Source organism: Ylistrum balloti, unplaced genomic scaffold (genome assembly GCF_031769215.1).
Source record: "Ylistrum balloti isolate Yb309-2 unplaced genomic scaffold, AGI_CSIRO_Ybal_v1 Utg370126, whole genome shotgun sequence".
NCBI classification, from domain to species: domain Eukaryota; kingdom Metazoa; phylum Mollusca; class Bivalvia; order Pectinida; family Pectinidae; genus Ylistrum; species Ylistrum balloti.
In genome coordinates, this window is record NW_026782140.1 from 1,191,646 (window position 1) to 1,209,774 (window position 18,129).

The window sequence follows — 18,129 nt, forward strand, 5'->3', positions numbered from 1 at the left end:
GATGACAGATGGGCTTGTAAAACAGAATTTTAACAGTGTTATTTGTGAAATGATTTGTCAGTGGGACAGAGGACTGAATCTGAATTCACCACAAGTACACCAGTATTCATATCAATGCTGGCCATCATGATAGTAAGTAGATGCAGAACTGATGCATGACACTTCATTAGCATTTCATTTGTTTTGTAGGTGATTTTTAAGGTTGTTGAGTTTAATGCTCATACTAGTAATGATGTACAACAAGGTACAGGATGATATGGTACATAATTATGTTATTTCTATAGCATATAATAATAGTCTGGTTGTTAGAAATGTGAATTCTTAATTGATATGGAAATAGTGTTTTAACAGCGTAGATATTATTCGCTTTGCATGATAAGACTGGCTCATGTTTGTGTTAGTTATATTTGTGTATTGATCTCAGCTTTTACACATAATATTGAAGCAGACTATTATCGATAATGTAATGTAGAGGGAGCTTAACATATTGTCAAGCTACATACATATAACACTTTACCAGGAAACTCACTGTCTGATGATCAGCTACATACATACGGATGTGATTAGGGCTAATACTCTCCAGTACACATGGCCCAAGTGAACACAGATATAATGGCCACATAGAATTATGATTATCCAAAAATGTAACAATATGGTTCATTTTTCAAGGAGTGTATAAACCCATTCAACTGCATTAAAATGGAATTATGAATTAAGATCTGTCCAGGCAATGGTGGAAGTTTCATTGTTTTCTGTGAGACAATACACCACTGATCTGTGGGTTGAAGTCTGAACTATCACCAGAAAAGCAAAGTACAAAGCAGGCAGTCGGTGTGTTATCTGTAGTTGCTGTTACTGCTGATGGCCTTTGTACTTCATACTAGCTATTCTAAACAGAGGAGTAGTCATTTGTTGACCTATGTAATAGATAGTCATTAATTAGTGGACAAAAGAGTACTCTGACACTGAGATCTAAGGCAGGAAGGAAATCACTAATTTCTCATAACCTCTGATATCAGAGGATATCTTCATCAGAGTTCTATAAATATACTTTAGTAACTGGTGAGCTAGTCTTCGCTCAGTTGATACTTAAGGTTATGGAAATGAAACCCTTTTATAATTATATAGTTACATGTTAACAGTTTCAGAACTTCAACATATTGAAGATTTTAAGCATTTGTCTTTAAACTTTTTAGTTAGTTTTTTTAAAATGTTTTTTGATGGCCCTAATGACCTTTTATGTGTTGATGGGCCATTAAGAATGTAATAATAATATTCAAGATGAATTCTGGCTTGCTTATGATGTTTTCATGGAAAGGACAATGTAATGATATAAATATTGAGAAAGAAAACACAAACACTTAGGGGAGTCAATAAATTATATTCTGGTGAGCTACACACTACTACATTTAAATACCAGTAAGGTAGACCTAAGTCATTTGATGTAAGCATGTCAGTAGGTTTTAAAATAAATTATCAAAATTTCAACACATACTTTAATACACCTTTCCTAAAATTAACATGTGTATGATTTCAAACTTACTGAATGCACTATAGTATAATTATGAAATGGTAAAACTTTTATAATTAGTGTGTGAAAATCATCTTCAGGCATTTTTGGTTAATAGGAAATCTGTATGGATCAAGACAATTTAATGTAGACATGTTTTCTACTTGAAATTGGGTTAAGGGAAAACCTTATTCACAGTAGGAAATGAAAGGTGATAGGTGAAGGGTATATGTGAGCCCATCTTTTCAGGTAACTTGTGCCTGAAGTGACACTGGATGGGAGACCCCAGATATATTCCGATGAACATATTTTGATATTCTAGGCATGCTGTGTTATGAAAATATGCTTGTGTATATATATTTTACAGTAGTTTAAAGCCACAGATCTCTTAGTGTGTTTGGTACACTGGTGATTCATCAAGGCAGGGTTTATTTAGGGCCCATATACTACATGTATATGATAACACTAACACAGCAAACAGCTTCAAAAGATCTTCTTTATAAAGTAATTACATGTTAATAATCCTGGCTAGGAGATTCTTACTATAGTGGTTTGACTGGTGCCTATCCACTCCCTGCTGTTTCCTCTATCCTTCTGAGGTCTTGTTAATTAATGCAATATTGCCTAGTGAATTAATTAAATGACTAAGCCTGCTGATTGTTCATGAAATAGTTGTCTGTATTTTATGTTACTACTATCTGGTACTGAGTCTGTATGTATAAAACCTAAACAAGATTTTGTAGAAATGAATAATGATAGAATTAATCTGATAGACTGGAGATTTTAATTACATTCATATTTATTTAACTATTATACACATAGACACCTGTGTATGCCTCATGTCCTTGTGTTATTGTTCAGATGACAGTTGTTTGTAAAGCCTTATTATAAATAACAACCCATTAAGTTGTGATTTGACTGACATACAGTCCTGATCTTTACATTTCAGGTGGCTATCAAGATCATTGACAAGACACAGTTAAATCCATCAAGTCTACAAAAGGTATGTAATTAATTCATCCTGTAAAGTTTCTCTAAGTGTATACCTCTTAGTAACATATAGAATATAAACTACTTCACTGGGACACTAGGTTATTGCCAGTGTATAATTAATAGTACATGATGCTTGGTTGTCATTGTGGTCTCATCAAGCCCCAGCTGTACACACTGATGATCTGTTTGTTAGTACATAGTACTTGGTTGTAATTGTGGCCCCCACCTGTCCCAAGCTGTACACAGTGATGATCTGTCTGTTAGTACATAGTGCTTGGTTGTCATTGTGGTCCCATCAAGCCCCAGCTGTACACAGTGATGATCTGTTTGTTAATACATAGTGCTTGGTTGTCATTGTGGTCCCATCAAGCCCCAGCTGTACACAGTGATGATCTGTTTAATGCATAGTGCTTGGTTGTCATTGTGGTCCCATCAAGCCCCAGCTGTACACAGTGATGATCTGTCTGTTAATACATAGTACTTGGTTGTCATTGTGGTCCCAGGTTGTCATTGTGGTCCCATCAAGCCCCAGCTGTACACAGTGATGATCTGTTTGTTAATATATAGTGCTTGGTTGTCATTGTGGTCCCATCAAGCCCCAGCTGTACACAGTGATGATCAGTTTGTTAATACAAAATGCTTGGTTGTCATTGTGGTCCCATCAAGCCCCAGCTGTACACAGTGATGATCTGTTTAATGCATAGTGCTTGGTTGTCATTGTGGTCCCATCAAGCCCCAGCTGTACACAGTGATGATCTGTCTGTTAATACATAGTACTTGGTTGTCATTGTGGTCCCAGGTTGTCATTGTGGTCCCATCAAGCCCCAGCTGTACACAGTGATGATCTGTTTGTTAATACAAAATGCTTGGTTGTCATTGTGGTCCCATCAAGCCCCAGCTGTACACAGTGATGATCTGTTTGTTAATACAAAATGCTTGGTTGTCATTGTGGTCCCATCAAGCCCCAGCTGTACACAGTGATGATCTGTTTAATGCATAGTGCTTGGTTGTCATTGTGGTCCCATCAAGCCCCAGCTGTACACAGTGATGATCTGTCTGTTAATACATAGTACTTGGTTGTCATTGTGGTCCCAGGTTGTCATTGTGGTCCCATCAAGCCCCAGCTGTACACAGTGATGATCTGTTTGTTAATACAAAATGCTTGGTTGTCATTGTGGTCCCATCAAGCCCCAGCTGTACACAGTGATGATCTGTTTGTTAATACAAAATGCTTGGTTGTCATTGTGGTCCCATCAAGCCCCAGCTGTACACAGTGATGATCTGTCTGTTAATACATAGTGCTTGGTTGTCATTGTGGTCCCATCAAGCCCCAGCTGTACACAGTGATGATCTGTCTGTTAATACATAGTGCTTGGTTGTCATTGTGGTCCCATCAAGCCCCAGCTGTACACAGTGATGATCTGTCTGTTAATACATAGTACTTGGTTGTCATTGTGGTCCCATCAAGCCCCAGCTGTACACAGTGATGATCTGTCTGTTAATACATAGTGCTTGGTTGTCATTGTGGTCCCATCAAGCCCCAGCTGTACACAGTGATGATCTGTTTGTTAATACATAGTGCTTGGTTGTCATTGTGGTCCCATCAAGCCCCAGCTGTACACAGTGATGATCTGTTTCAAGCCCCAGCTGTACACAGTGATGATCTGTTTAATACATAGTGCTTGGTTGTCATTGTGGTCCCATCAAGTCCCAGCTGTACACACTGATGATCTGTTTAATACATAGTGCTTGGTTGTCATTGTGGTCCCATCAAGCCCCAGCTGTACACAGTGATGATCTGTCTGTTAATACATAGTGCTTGGTTGTCATTGTGGTCCCATCAAGCCCCAGCTGTACACAGTGATGATCTGTCTGTTAATACATAGTGCTTGGTTGTCATTGTGGTCCCATCAAGCCCCAGCTGTACACAGTGATGATCTGTTTGTTAATACATAGTGCTTGGTTGTCATTGTGGTCCCATCAAGCCCCAGCTGTACACAGTGATGATCTGTCTGTTAATACATAGTGCTTGGTTGTCATTGTGGTCCCATCAAGCCCTAGCTGTACACAGTGATGATCTGTTTGTTAATACAAAATGCTTGGTTGTCATTGTGGTCCCATCAAGCCCCAGCTGTACACAGTGATGATCTGTTTGTTAATACATAGTGCTTGGTCGTAATTCTGGCCCCACCTGTCCCAAGCTGTATACAGTGATGATCTGTTTGTTAATACATAGTACTTGGTTGTAATTGTGACCCCCACCTGTCCCAAGCTGTACACTGTGATGGTCTGTCTATTAGTACATAGTGCTTGGTTGTAATTGTGGCCCCACCTGTCCCAAGCTGTACACAGTGATGATCTACCTGTTAGTACATAGTGCTTGGTTGAAATTGTGGCCCCCATCTGTCCCAAGCTGTACACTGTGATGGTCTGTCTGTTAGTAAATAGTGCTTGGTTGTAATTGTTGCCCCACCTGTCCCAAGCTGTACAGTGATGATCTACTTGTTAGTACATAGTGCTTGGTTGTAATTGTGGCCCACCTGTCCCAAGCTGTACACAGTGATGATCTGTCTGTTAGTACATAGTGCTTGGTTGTAATTGTTGCCCCACCTGTCCCAAGTTGTACACAGTAATGGTCTGTCTATTAGTACATAGTGCTTGGTTGTAATTGTGGCCCCCACCTGTCCCAAGCTGTACACAGTGATGATCTGTCTGTTAGTACATAGTACTTGGTTGTAATTGTTGCCCCACCTGTCCCAAGCTGTACACAGTGATGATCTGTCTGTTAGTACATAGTACTTGTTTGTAATTGTGGTCCCACCTGTCCCAAGCTGTACACAGTGATGATCTGTCTGTTAGTACATAGTACTTGTTTGTAATTGTGGTCCCACCTTATCTCCAGCTGTACACAGTGATGATCTGTCTGTTAGTACATAGTACTTGTTTGTAATTGTGGTCCCACCTGTCCCAAGCTGTACACAGTGATGATCTGTCTGTTAGTACATAGTACTTGTTTGTAATTGTGGTCCCACCTGTCCCAAGCTGTACACAGTGATGATCTGTACATGTCTTGTTTGTAATTGTGGTCCCACCTGTCCCAAGCTGTACATAGTACTTGTTTGTAATTGTGGTCCCACCTGTCCCAAGCTGTACACAGTGATGATCTGTCTGTTAGTACATAGTACTTGTTTGTAATTGTGGCCCCCACCTGTCCCAAGCTGTACACACTGATGATCTGTCTGTTAGTACATAGTACTTGTTTGTAATTGTGGTCCCACCTTATCTCCAGCTGTACACAGTGATGATCTGTCTGTTAGTACATAGTACTTGTTTGTAATTGTGGTCCCACCTGTCCCAAGCTGTACACAGTGATGATCTGTCTGTTAGTACTGTCTGTTAGTACATAGTACTTGTTTTTAATTGTGGTCCCACCTGTCCCAAGCTGTACACAGTGATGATCTGTCTGTTAGTACATAGTACTTGTTTGTAATTGTGGTCCCACCTGTCCCAAGCTGTACACAGTGATGATCTGTCTGTTAGTACATAGTACTTGGTTGTAATTGTGGTCCCACCTGTCCCCAGCTGTACACAGTGATGATCTGTCTGTTAGTACATAGTGCTTGGTTGTATTTGTGGTCCCACCTGTCCCAAGCTGTACACAGTGATGATCTGTCTGTTAGTACATAGTACTTGTTTGTAATTGTGGTCCCACCTTATCTCCAGCTGTACATGATAATTGTCTCCAACAGAGTACATGTGCTTTGTTGTCATGTGGCCCCTACCCCCATCTCCAGCTGTGCTATACACACTGATGATCTGTCTGTTAGTACATGATAGCTGGTCATTATTTTTGCCCCACCAATCTCCAGATGTACATGTTAATTGTATGTAACTGAGTACATGGTGCCTGGTTGTCATTGTGGCTCCAACCCCCATCTCCAGCTGTACTATACACTGTGATGGTCTGTCTGTTAGTACATGGTGCCTGGTTGTCATTGTGGCCCCACCTGTTTCCAGCTGTACACTGTCTATCTATTAGCACATATTGCTTTGCAATGATTTGTCGTTTTTACATGGTGCCTGGTTGTCATTGTGCCCCAACAAACCCCAGCTATTCACTCTCCAATGCCCGCTTATGTGTTTTAAGTGTTGGTGCAGCATGCATGCATTTGGCTGTTTACATTCGATGAGTCATTTAACACCCTGCTTTGTCAATGTCTTTTGGTCTTTCCACTTTGTCTTCAACTTTTGGCTGCATTTTACTTGCAAATGATAATCTCGATCTTCTATTCAGTGATAGCAGACCTGTAACTCTGTTAACCGTTGAAGTATTGTGTATTATTGATTTCCATTGAAAAGGTGATAAATACAACACAATATGTGAACTTGTTTTATGTTCTACACTATATAGCTTACAATACATGTATACATTTCACCTTTTAACATTAATCCTGCTGTTGTCTCCGCTAAATTGAATAGGTCCAATATGTGTACTGAGATGTATTTGTCTATTATGTATACATGTATTGGAAAAAAATTAGCAAAAGTTTTGACAAGTCCATTTCAGTCCAATTAAAAAAGCACATGATTGTTATATTACTCATATCAATAAATTTGAAATGAGTGCTCAAGATATGCTGTTGTTCCTACAGAACTCCTTAAACGTTTTTCCTTACATTTGCAGCTGTTTCGAGAAGTAAGGATCATGAAGTTACTGGATCATCCCAATATAGGTAACTTCTTTTATTTTCTTTCATGTTAGGTAAATGGTGGAAGGTAATGATAGTCTGGTCAAAATTCTGTCTAATTTTTAGTTAATACATGATAAAGTTTGAAACGTTATATATGTAATACAGAACTGGATTGAATTTAAGGAAGCGTCTAGTTTTGAAACCACCTGTAAAGTTAATTAAATTTTAAAGGGATACTTGTCTGCCAATTTCTCGAACTTTTATTCATGTAGACAACCAGACCTTTCCAACATGCAGTTTTGTCTGCAAGCTTGTTTAGCAAGGAAACTGATACAATGCCATCTGTTTTCTAAATCTCACTATTTTTACCAGTAATTTAGCAAACTTGAACCACCACAGAAAGGGCCTAGTGTTAAACAGCTAGCAGCAAGTGGGAAGATAGTATACCAAATTACAGCACCAAACTTTTCTATGTCTAGCTGCAAATGAGTGTCTGGTTTTGTGAAGAGTACAACTGGGTGTTCAGTGTTAACAGCTGATATTGCATATCAACAGGGAAACAAATACCCATTTTACTGCACTTCTTAAAGGATTTCAAGGATAGACAACTTACTGCAAATTTCCTAACAAAAATAAATTACATAGATGGCTTAATAATAAAAAAAAGTTTCCTTATTCTGAAAATAGAGCATTCTTGACAGGTTGAAATTGAAGCATGTTTTGGTTATTATTGATGTTTTGGGATGAGAGTTTAAATAGACAAACTGGTCTTGTTTCGAACGGCATTGGTGCAATAAAAACTTTTCAGTCTTTTATTGTTGAATTTTATGTTTTTCAGTGAAATTATTCGAGGTAATAGAGACGGAAAAGACATTGTATTTAGTGATGGAGTATGCTAGTGGAGGTAAGCTGGAGACATAATGAGAACTAAGCATAGATTTCCTGGTGTAATATGGCCAGGTTAGATAATTATGCTGACATATTGTAAGATTGCTGGCACAGTCATACATCCTCACAAACACACACAGAAGATGTAGGACCAGTACTATGTTTGCATTACTCAGCTTTTGTATTATTGAATTGTCTGGTGAGGATTTGGTATTGCTGTAGAGCTCTATGAAAAGGTCAAATTACTGTATATGCTGCCAGAAATCCTGTTCATTCTCTATTTTACCAACACTTGACCTTGGTACCATTCCCTATTTGTTTATAATAACACATGTATATATATAACACTTGTGTTTTCTGCATTTCAGGTGAGGTCTTTGACTATTTGGTTGCACATGGTAGAATGAAGGAAAAAGAAGCACGTGCCAAGTTTAGACAGGTGAGATTTTACCTCCAATAATTTAGACAGATCCTGAGCAGCCTTTTAGTTTATGTTACAGATTCTTAACACTCCAGTTAAAAGTATGTCTGTGGAGGACTTGCTGTGGTTACATTTGTTTTCTGTTTAATTATCCACTAACTGAACCTGAATCCACAAAATGGAAGTTAATATTGCATAACATCTTGTTTGATATTGAATTGTACAGTTTACAATTCCAGTTAGCTTGCATGTTAAGGTAGAGGAATTAGAGGTTGGTTTTCCTATAATACCATGCTGACAAGTCATCAAGGCATACTATTACACAATATGTCCTCAACAGAACTGTTTTCAAATTCTAGGGTCAAGGTCACTTTGATCTAAATAGATAAAAATACTAAATTTGTCATTCTGCAATATTAACTTCTTATTCAACTCACAGGAAACATAAAAAACATGTCCACAAACATTTCCTTCTACGAAATTAAATATTGATCTCTTTTAAAATTAATATTTGACATCAAGAGTTATTCTGTATTTCTGATTTGTTCCTCCAGTCTGAATGGCTTTCATGTATTATGGTACCTGGATCTATTAATATATTATTCTATCTCCGCCTCATACTGTAGTTAGTCAGCATTAAGTCTGTGACTGGTTATATTATTATCAGCCTGCCCAAATTGATTACTGAGTAAAACAAAAACATCAAATGCTATTTCATTTCCATTGTCCTGTAATAAGCCAGTTCTCTACTTCAAGCTTGAGGCAAAAATATGATACACCCTCCAACACCCAACCCCACCCCCAAACCCCACCACAACCATTAGATTATTGGAGGGTAGTACTTGACAGTACTTGAAGCATATTTTCCCTTTGGTTTTCAACTGCAAACACAATCATAAACATGTTTAAGAAATACATTGTGGTACATATCAGTGTAAAATTTAATTATTGCACAAAAATTGACAGAAATTTAACCAGTCGGTGATGTATAAATTTTAATGGGTGTTAAGTGATCATTTGATTCAGAGGTGAACCAGCTGTTAGTAGTTGGGTACACTGGTTGTGTAGCCATTGAAAGGAAGAGATGAACCTACTTAAAGTTAATTTGATTTACTCATCAAACATTTATATTCAGATATCACCCCTATATGAATCCCTCTTGAGATGTGTTAAACCCTCCCTCTGTAAACTCTACACAAATTAGTGTTGATTACCTGCTTCCCATCACATATATAGGTGTAGAGGAATAGAAGCGTTGGAACAGAAACTGTTTGGTGATGTGTGACTAATCAGTGCCAGAACTTGCTTTATATAATATACACAATATCTTATAACTTGTCGTGCTACACCTGTCTTATTGTATGTCATATATTTGTATCCCACATTCACAAATACATGGGAGATTGATTGTCTTTACAGTTACCTGACTCTTTGTACAATCAATATATAACAGAACAGCAAATATTGGAAAACTTATAATATTATTGTTTTATTGGAGAGGGAAAAAAAGGAAATGCATACTTTATATTTATGGGAATTCCCTGTGGTATTCAGTTTCCAAAGCTCATAATGTTTACACCAAAGCAAGGTAATGTGTATTAAGGATTAGTAGTCTACACTACAGATTTATCATATCTATGTTACATACTAGTATGGAAGCTGCAGTTTTATTCATGAGCTTGTATTATTATCAATTTAATATATCCGATTTTTTGAGTGCTGTTGACGTTGTTTGAGTAACTCTGCTACTGAAGGAAATAGATTACTGGGCTAAATAGAACTTGTAGCTTCATTTGTTGAGCATAAGACCAGTAAATCAGAGGTTCCGAGTTAGATACCAGACAGAGACATTGAAGTAAAGAATGACCTCTGTTATATTTTAAAAGATATGACTTTGCAAATTTATTTATTTTGGTATAACATAGAAAAGATGAATTTCTTTGTGATATATAGACTCTGTGGAATATTATATGGGGTAGAAGTATGACAACCACCAATGTAAGAAATGTATGGGACACCATTCTGGATTAACTTTGTGTTGTTTTGGAACCTGTTTCCTCCTTGTCACATCTAGAACAGTTCAGTTCTCTTCCCCTATTACCTCACCAAAAAGTTTGTAAGTTTCTAGGTTAAGTTTTTAAAAGGCTTTTAAGTCTGTAAACATACCTCCCAAACCCTTCATCTTTGTCATATACATTGATTGAACATTTTGCTACGGCTGCTCTCTGAGAACTTTTTGATCATTGATTGCACTTGCTTAATTCAACAACCGGTTTCATTGTGTATTACATAGGCACACAGTATGATACTGAGGTGTCAGAGTAATGTGATCTGTGTTTGTCTGACTGCTATCTGTGAGCAGGTTCTGTCTAGATGACTGGGCCCAGTCATGGGCGAGTGATATAACCTTTTACACCTGACTGCATTTGTGTATTGATAATAATGGATCCTGATTTAGTGGCTGTAGTGATGATTGTACAGGGCTACAGGAGGTCAGGATACTACACAGGGTCAGATACCATACATTAGCTGTACACCTACACTGCTAGCCTCACACTCCCAGCAGGTTATCAGCTTTATCTGGTAGGAAGTGGGCCAGATAGAAACCATCATGTGAGGCTCCTGTTTCATCATCATTTTAGCTTAACTATAAATATTTCTCAGGGTTTTATCTTTCAATGGATCTTATTAGATTGTTTATAAAGTTCTTGTAAAGTGTACTTACTACTGCCGTGGAGGAAAGGGGTTCATTGGTTCAACAGCATTACATATGTACTTAAACCTGTAACAGAAAATTGGCGACTATGAAATACATTAATGAGAGAAGCACTGCTAGCCATTTGCATGACATCCTACCAACCTGGATCTAGCTGTCTCTAATTTATTTGATATGGGACATGATCTAAATTTATTTCATCGGAGACATGTCTCTGAACTTATACGATAGGAGACATGTTTCTTAACTTGTTTGATGGGGAACCTGTCACTAATTTTATTTAATTGAGGAGTTGTTAGGTCACACCCGAAGAGTCATGATAACCTATAGCCATTGTGCTTGGTCCATCGTGGTCAGTGGTGCGTAAACATTTGACAATTTAAACTTCTTCAAAAATTCCATCAGTGGGATTGAGGTCAGAATTACATGAAATTATCCTGACATAGTGTTGTTATTTTTTGGGTATATCTGAAGTCCAAAATGGCCACCATTTTGAAAAACCATTTTAAACTTCTTCAGTTCCACTGGTGCTATTGAGCTAAAAATTGGTGGGAAGGTTAAGGAAAGGTAGCCAACAAAGTTTGACATGTCAGTAAGGAAGGCCATTTTGTAACATGATTGCACAATCATGGTTTTCCTATGCAACATCTATTTCAAACATCTCAAGTTTCACCGGTTGCATCAGGTGATCTTCTTCTCTTTACTTATTTGATGGAGAACCTGTCCTTAAACTTATTTAAGGGACCTTTCCAGATGCTTACACTGTTACATACTTGTGTTAACTGGACTCCTCCAGAGAGCATAACCTAGCACCTGTTTGATTGGGAAGCCTTTATTTTGTTCCATCCTGACTATGAATTAATTAACAGATGTGTTTAGTTGTTTGGTTGGGAAGCCTTTTATATTGTTCCATCCTGACTATGAATTAATTAACAGAAGTGTTTAGTTGTTTGGTTGGGAAGCCTTTATTTTGTTCCATCCTGACTATGAATTAATTACCAGTAGAGGTGTTTAGTTGTTTGGTTGGGAAGCCTTTATTTTGTTCCATCCTGACTATGAATTAATTACCAGTAGAGGTGTTTAGTTGTTTGGTTGGGAAGCCTTTATTTTGTTCCATCCTGACTATGAATTAATTACCAGTAGAGGTGTTTAGTTGTTTGGGTGGGAAGCCTTTATTTTGTTCCATCCTGACTATGAATTAATTACTAGTAGAGGTGTTTAGTTGTTTGGGTGGGAAGCCTTTATTTTGTTCCATCCTGACTATGAATTAATTACTAGTAGAGGTGTTACATTGTCTTCAGTGAATGTGATGTAATGTATTTGACTGTGTACAACTCAATATCGAAATGTTTTTCCTGAAACAACAGTTGTATAGTAACCATGAAGATGTATATGACAAATTCCTGTTATCAGCTGAGTCATCAATTTCAACTGGATTATTGATGCTGTGTGTTTGTCCCTTGATTGTGAAAATGTTTGTGTCTGTTACTGACTTGTATTTAAGTAGATCCATTAGAAATATTGATGCCATGGTTACTACAGTATTACCACTAATAAATTGATGACATTCTGGCTGGATTGATTCGGCTCAGTATTGACTGCAAGATAAGTGGTTGACTTACCCAGGAAGACCTCCACACGGCTGGATGATGAGGAGGGAGTAATGATTGACAAGTCAATCCCTTTGTATCCCTGGTTTTGTCATACATTTCTAATGCATGCAATAATAACCATTGACACACTGCTAATGCTGGCCCTGGTAGTTTGAAACTGATTTATGTGTAGATAGTGCTGACTGGAGGAGAAATTGCTTGTGACAAACTCTTCTGGAAACTATTCCTAGGAATACTCAGAGACATGGAATTCATGATATGTTTCTAGGAAAATAAATGTTAAAAACTATTTGAACAACCAGATCAGTGTTATGTAGTTTTTAGCTAAATGCAAAATTGTAGCAAAAGTACTCAGCAAATCATAAATGGTCAGTCATGGCCTCTATGCTGCAAGGTTTGAGGAAATAGAAGAGGGTCCTCTCCTTGCTTGTATTGACTTCTGATCCGACTTACAAAAAGCAATTGTATGACATGGCCTGCCAGAAAATCAGTGTGCAGAGAACATAAAACAACCTGTTTATTTCTGCTTTAAATACAATTACTTAGTGTGATAGTGTATGTATGTGTGTACTAGGGCTAATGATGTAGCCGTGTGGTCACAGCTGAATGGAGAGGATATATAGGTAGACGCCGCCCTGTTGTTTCCTCTGTTGTGTACTAGGTACACTTGCGTTTAAATGAGTATATTTTATAGTATATTTAGGCCATGGGGCTATGTACATATATACTTTCTTAAACTGATGTGTTAACATGTGCAAACTGAAGTAACAAGTAAATATACAGTTCTCATTATAGAGTTCAAGTAGCCCATTTCTTACTCCGTATAAATGATTGTGGTGTGAACCAGTTGTCAGTAATGATAAATTTAGTTTTAGGTATTTTCCTGAAGTTCCACAGTATTAATGATATTGGAAAAATACTTAATAAGCATTGTGTCATTGCTATAGTTATGAACTTTGAATCCAGGAAACATTTTTAGTGCAACAAAGGGTTAAGTTATCACATAGGGCCTATTCTGTATCTGTATTTTGATTTCTGCATTAACTTCTGTTAAAAGTTTTCAAGGTTAATTTGAAAACAAATTTTATAGAAGATTTTTTGTGTTTAATGAGGTTTTCAAAGGAATATTTTTAAGTTAAATAAGGATCTAGTGTTAACTTTGATACCTTTACTAGTCTGAGAGTCAAAAACCAAAGTTTGAACTTCTCCATCTGGTCAAAGCAATATTTTGTAAATTAAAATTTGTGTTGCCTTTGATTACAACTTCTTATATAATCAACTAAGACCACACATGTGACATTTGTACTACAGTTTCATTGTAGTATGCATTGTAGGTAATGTACATTGATATAATCAAAAGTAATCCAGCCTTCCCTGGTGAGGAACTGTACAATAATTAGTGCTCACTGTACTTAGAGATACACAGGCACAAGAAGATAGATGTCTATTTTGTAAACGTTACATCATATGGCCAGGTAACGTTTACTACAGTGTTTGTTTATCAGTATTCATCAGGCATCTGATATATTAGCCCTCAGGCAAGTTTTCTGATCACATAGGCTGAAAATTATTTGACAAGTGTGTAATATAAGCCCCTTAGGTGTTTCAAGGACTATACAAACTTTGTGACCTTCATTGAAATTATCAGTAGTTGATGACGAAGGCCACACATGTACTCTTTATATTGTAGTTACTGTATTTAACCTAGTAAATGCACGGAAGGCTTGCAAAGTGGTGCGTTTTATAAAAGCAATCACAAGGGAAAAATTGCCATTTGAAATCTCTATGGAAAAGTGGAAACATTACCTTTTCATTAACATACCTTTACTTTGCCATTAAAGACTATTTGTAATAGATGGTGGGAGGGGGGAATAAGGAACTTGAGGAACTACAAACATACAAATTCATGCTGTATATTATTCTTTTCTGCAAAGTCCTCTTTTATGTAATGCTCACATGAAGAACACAAGAAGATGTAAAACTTTGTATAGATAATATTGTTTGGAGACACGGCCTGTTGTTGATGAGAATAGGATCTTCAGTATAGTTTCCTTATATACAATGAAGAGTTGTGTCTCTGTCCCTATCCATAGTTTAGAACTTCCATTGTGAGGGTTCACATATTGCTTCTTGTCACACTAACGTACCAGAATGATGTTTATGTATTGTGTAAATTGTTACCTGATCTTGTTTTGTTTACAGATTGTGTCCGCTGTACAGTACTGCCATCAGAAACACATTGTACACAGAGATTTAAAGGTATCATCCCCTATCTACTATCTACAGTATACTATATATATACAAAAGCTGTTAATTTTTGGTTTCCTTAACTTTTTGTATCTACCAGTGATGAATTTGTCATGTATTGCTTTAAAATTGTTTACAAAGAGGTTTCTTTTGATGCTTACTCTTATTTACTGAATGAATGTAAATAACAAGATTGAATGTATTTACTGAATGAATGTAAATAACAAGATTGAATGTTTTGTGTAAAGAGAATTACCGGTAAATAACTGTGTAAATCAGAGACCAATCTATAATACAAAGATGTGGCTAGAAACGTCTTGTTTATAATGCCAGTGGTGATTAATCTATAGTCACAGACCAGTTTCTCTCCAGGCTTTGTAAGCAATAAGACTGTTGTACCAATAAATTGCTGGTCATTTCATACTGATGTATATTAGTTTTAACACTGACTGTTCAAATGTAGTTATTTATGTAAATAATGTTTCAGTATTAGATACAATCTAGACACCAGCTGTTCTGTATGTACTGATATGTGTGGTATAACCTTTATACCAGTTTACCTACATGTGATGAATATTTGACAGGTAAACACCTCAGGTGCATACAGGTTATTATAGTTTATATGTCTCCTGTGTGTTTACAGTGTGTTAGGTAAGATAGTGATGTTGACTTACACCATCAATTGTCTATTTTTCTGTTTCTTGACAGGCACTATCCATTTTTTATTTTTCAGGCAGAAAATTTGCTTTTAGATGGTGACATGAACATCAAAATTGCAGATTTTGGTTTCAGCAACGAGTTTGTACCGGGTAACAAATTGGACACATTCTGTGGAAGTCCACCATATGCAGCCCCTGAACTTTTTCAAGGTAAGTATTTATTGATCAAAAAGGCATTCATAATCTCTTTAAAAAATCAGACCCTATCTAAAATAGAGAAAGCCGCCTTTTAATTAATGGTTGAAAAATGGCTGGCAAGAGACCATGTACTTACTTATCACTGTGTCACAGTAGTGACCTCCATCATAGACTTGTCACTGTGTCCCAGAAGTGACCTACATCATAGACTTGTCACTGTGTCCCAGAAGTGACCTACATCATAGACTTGTCAATGTGTCCCAGAAGTGACCTACATCAGAGACTTGTCACTCTGTCACAGTAGTTGCCTCCATCAGAAACTTGTCACTGTGTCACAATAGTATTACCTACATCAGTGACTTGTCACTGTGTCACAATAGTATTACCTACATCAGTGACTTGTCACTGTGTCACAATAGTATTACCTACATCAGAGATTTGTCACTGTGTCACAATAGTATTACCTACATCAGTGACTTACCTGTTTAGACATAGTTTTGATCTTGCTGTTAAAGCTGAACTTTGATGTAGTAGGAGAAGTACTTTCACCATTGAGTAATCAATATGTTGGTTCTGCTGAAAGGCCTCTCCTGAAAAAGCCATTAAGAATGCCTGGAGTAAACAAATTAATGAAGAGACTGAAGTATTTGCTTGCATCAGTGCCGTTGTAACGATGGAGATAGGGGTTTGAAGTACACAAACATTCTTTGCTCTTCACTGAAATGACAGACATAATAGGTTTTCTGCATAATTACATTTGCTAGAAGTGTTTCACTTCCAAAACCTTTATAGAAGTATAAGAAGTTCAATGATTTTATCTGTTGAAATTTCTTTTCTAGTGGTATTAATTTTAAGACTTATTTTTTTCATTCATTAGTTGTACATATTTTTGTTTTTGTTTTTTGATTCCTGTGCATGGCTTGAAATCTTGAAATTGATGTAAATGAAGGCCAGATTTTGGGTATATATGGTCCTGCAGGATGTATATAGAATGAGGATTGTGACCGGAGAAAGGACTTTCTGATGATACAGTGTATAAGGGCAGATGAAGGGTCCATTAGGTGAACTATGGTGTGTAAGGGCAGGTGAATGGTCCATTTAGTGAACCAGGGTGTATAAGAGCAGGGGAAGGGTCCATTTGGTGAACCAGGGTGTATAAAGGCAGGGGAAGGTCCATTTGGTGAACCAGGGTGTATAAGGGTAGTGGAAGGGTCCATTTGGTGAACCAGGGTGTATAAAGGCAGGGGAAGATCCATTTGGTGAACCAGGGTGTATAAAGGCAGGGGAAGGGTCCATTTGGTGAACCAGGCTGTATAAAGGCAGGGGAAGGGTCCATTTGGTGAACCAGGGTGTATAAAGGCAGGGGAAGGGTCCATTTGGTGAACCAGGCTGTATAAGGTCAGGGGAGGGGTCCTTTAAGTGAACCAGGGTATATAAGGTCAGGGGAAGGGTCCATTAATTGAAACAGGGTGTATAAGGTCAGGGGAGGGGTCCTTTAAGTAAACCAGGGTGTATAAGGGCAGGGAAAGGGTCCATTAGGTGAACCTGGGTGTATAAGGGCAGGGAAAGGGTCCATTAGGTGAACCAGGGTGTATAAGGGCAGATAAAGAGTCCATTAGGTGAACCAGGGTGTATAAGGGTAGGGAAAGGGTCCATTAGGTGAACCAGGGTGTATAAGGGTAGGGAAAGGGTCCATTAGGTGAACCAGGCTGTATAAGGGCAGATAAAGAGTCCATTAGGTGAACCAGGGTGTATAAGGGTAGGGAAAGGGTCCATTAGGTGAACCAGGGTGTATAAGGGTAGGGAAAGGATCCATTTGGTGAACCAGGCTGTATAAGGTCAGGGGAGGGGTCCTTTAAGTGAACCAGGGTATATAAGGTCAGGGGAAGGGTCCATTAATTGAAACAGGGTGTATAAGGTCAGGGGAGGGGTCCTTAAAGTGAACCAGGGTGTATAAGGGCAGGGAAAGGGTCCATTAGGTGAACCTGGGTGTATAAGGGCAGGGAAAGGGTCCATTAGGTGAACCAGGGTGTATAAGGGCAGATAAAGAGTCCATTAGGTGAACCAGGGTGTATAAGGGCAGGGAAAGGGTCCATTAGGTGAACCAGGGTGTATAAGGGCAGGGAAAGGGTCCATTAGGTGAACCAGGGTGTATAAGGGCAGGGGAAGCACTGTTGCAGAACGAAAAGACTT

General features: G+C 37.8%; 1 protein-coding gene across 15 annotated transcripts in view; it reads left to right on the forward strand.

The window, feature by feature from the left end:
- The window catches only part of LOC132550517 (MAP/microtubule affinity-regulating kinase 3-like), a 50,579-nt gene that overhangs the window by 5,265 nt on the left and 27,185 nt on the right, over positions 1–18,129 (forward strand). For all 15 annotated transcript variants that reach the window (XM_060214588.1, XM_060214587.1, XM_060214590.1 and 12 more), the window contains exons 3-8: positions 2,460–2,513; positions 7,188–7,236; positions 8,033–8,098; positions 8,451–8,521; positions 15,035–15,091; positions 15,813–15,948. In XM_060214588.1, coding sequence (XP_060070571.1) covers positions 2,460–2,513; positions 7,188–7,236; positions 8,033–8,098; positions 8,451–8,521; positions 15,035–15,091; positions 15,813–15,948 — 433 coding nt within the window. The remainder of the gene's footprint in view (positions 1–2,459; positions 2,514–7,187; positions 7,237–8,032; positions 8,099–8,450; positions 8,522–15,034; positions 15,092–15,812; positions 15,949–18,129) is intronic.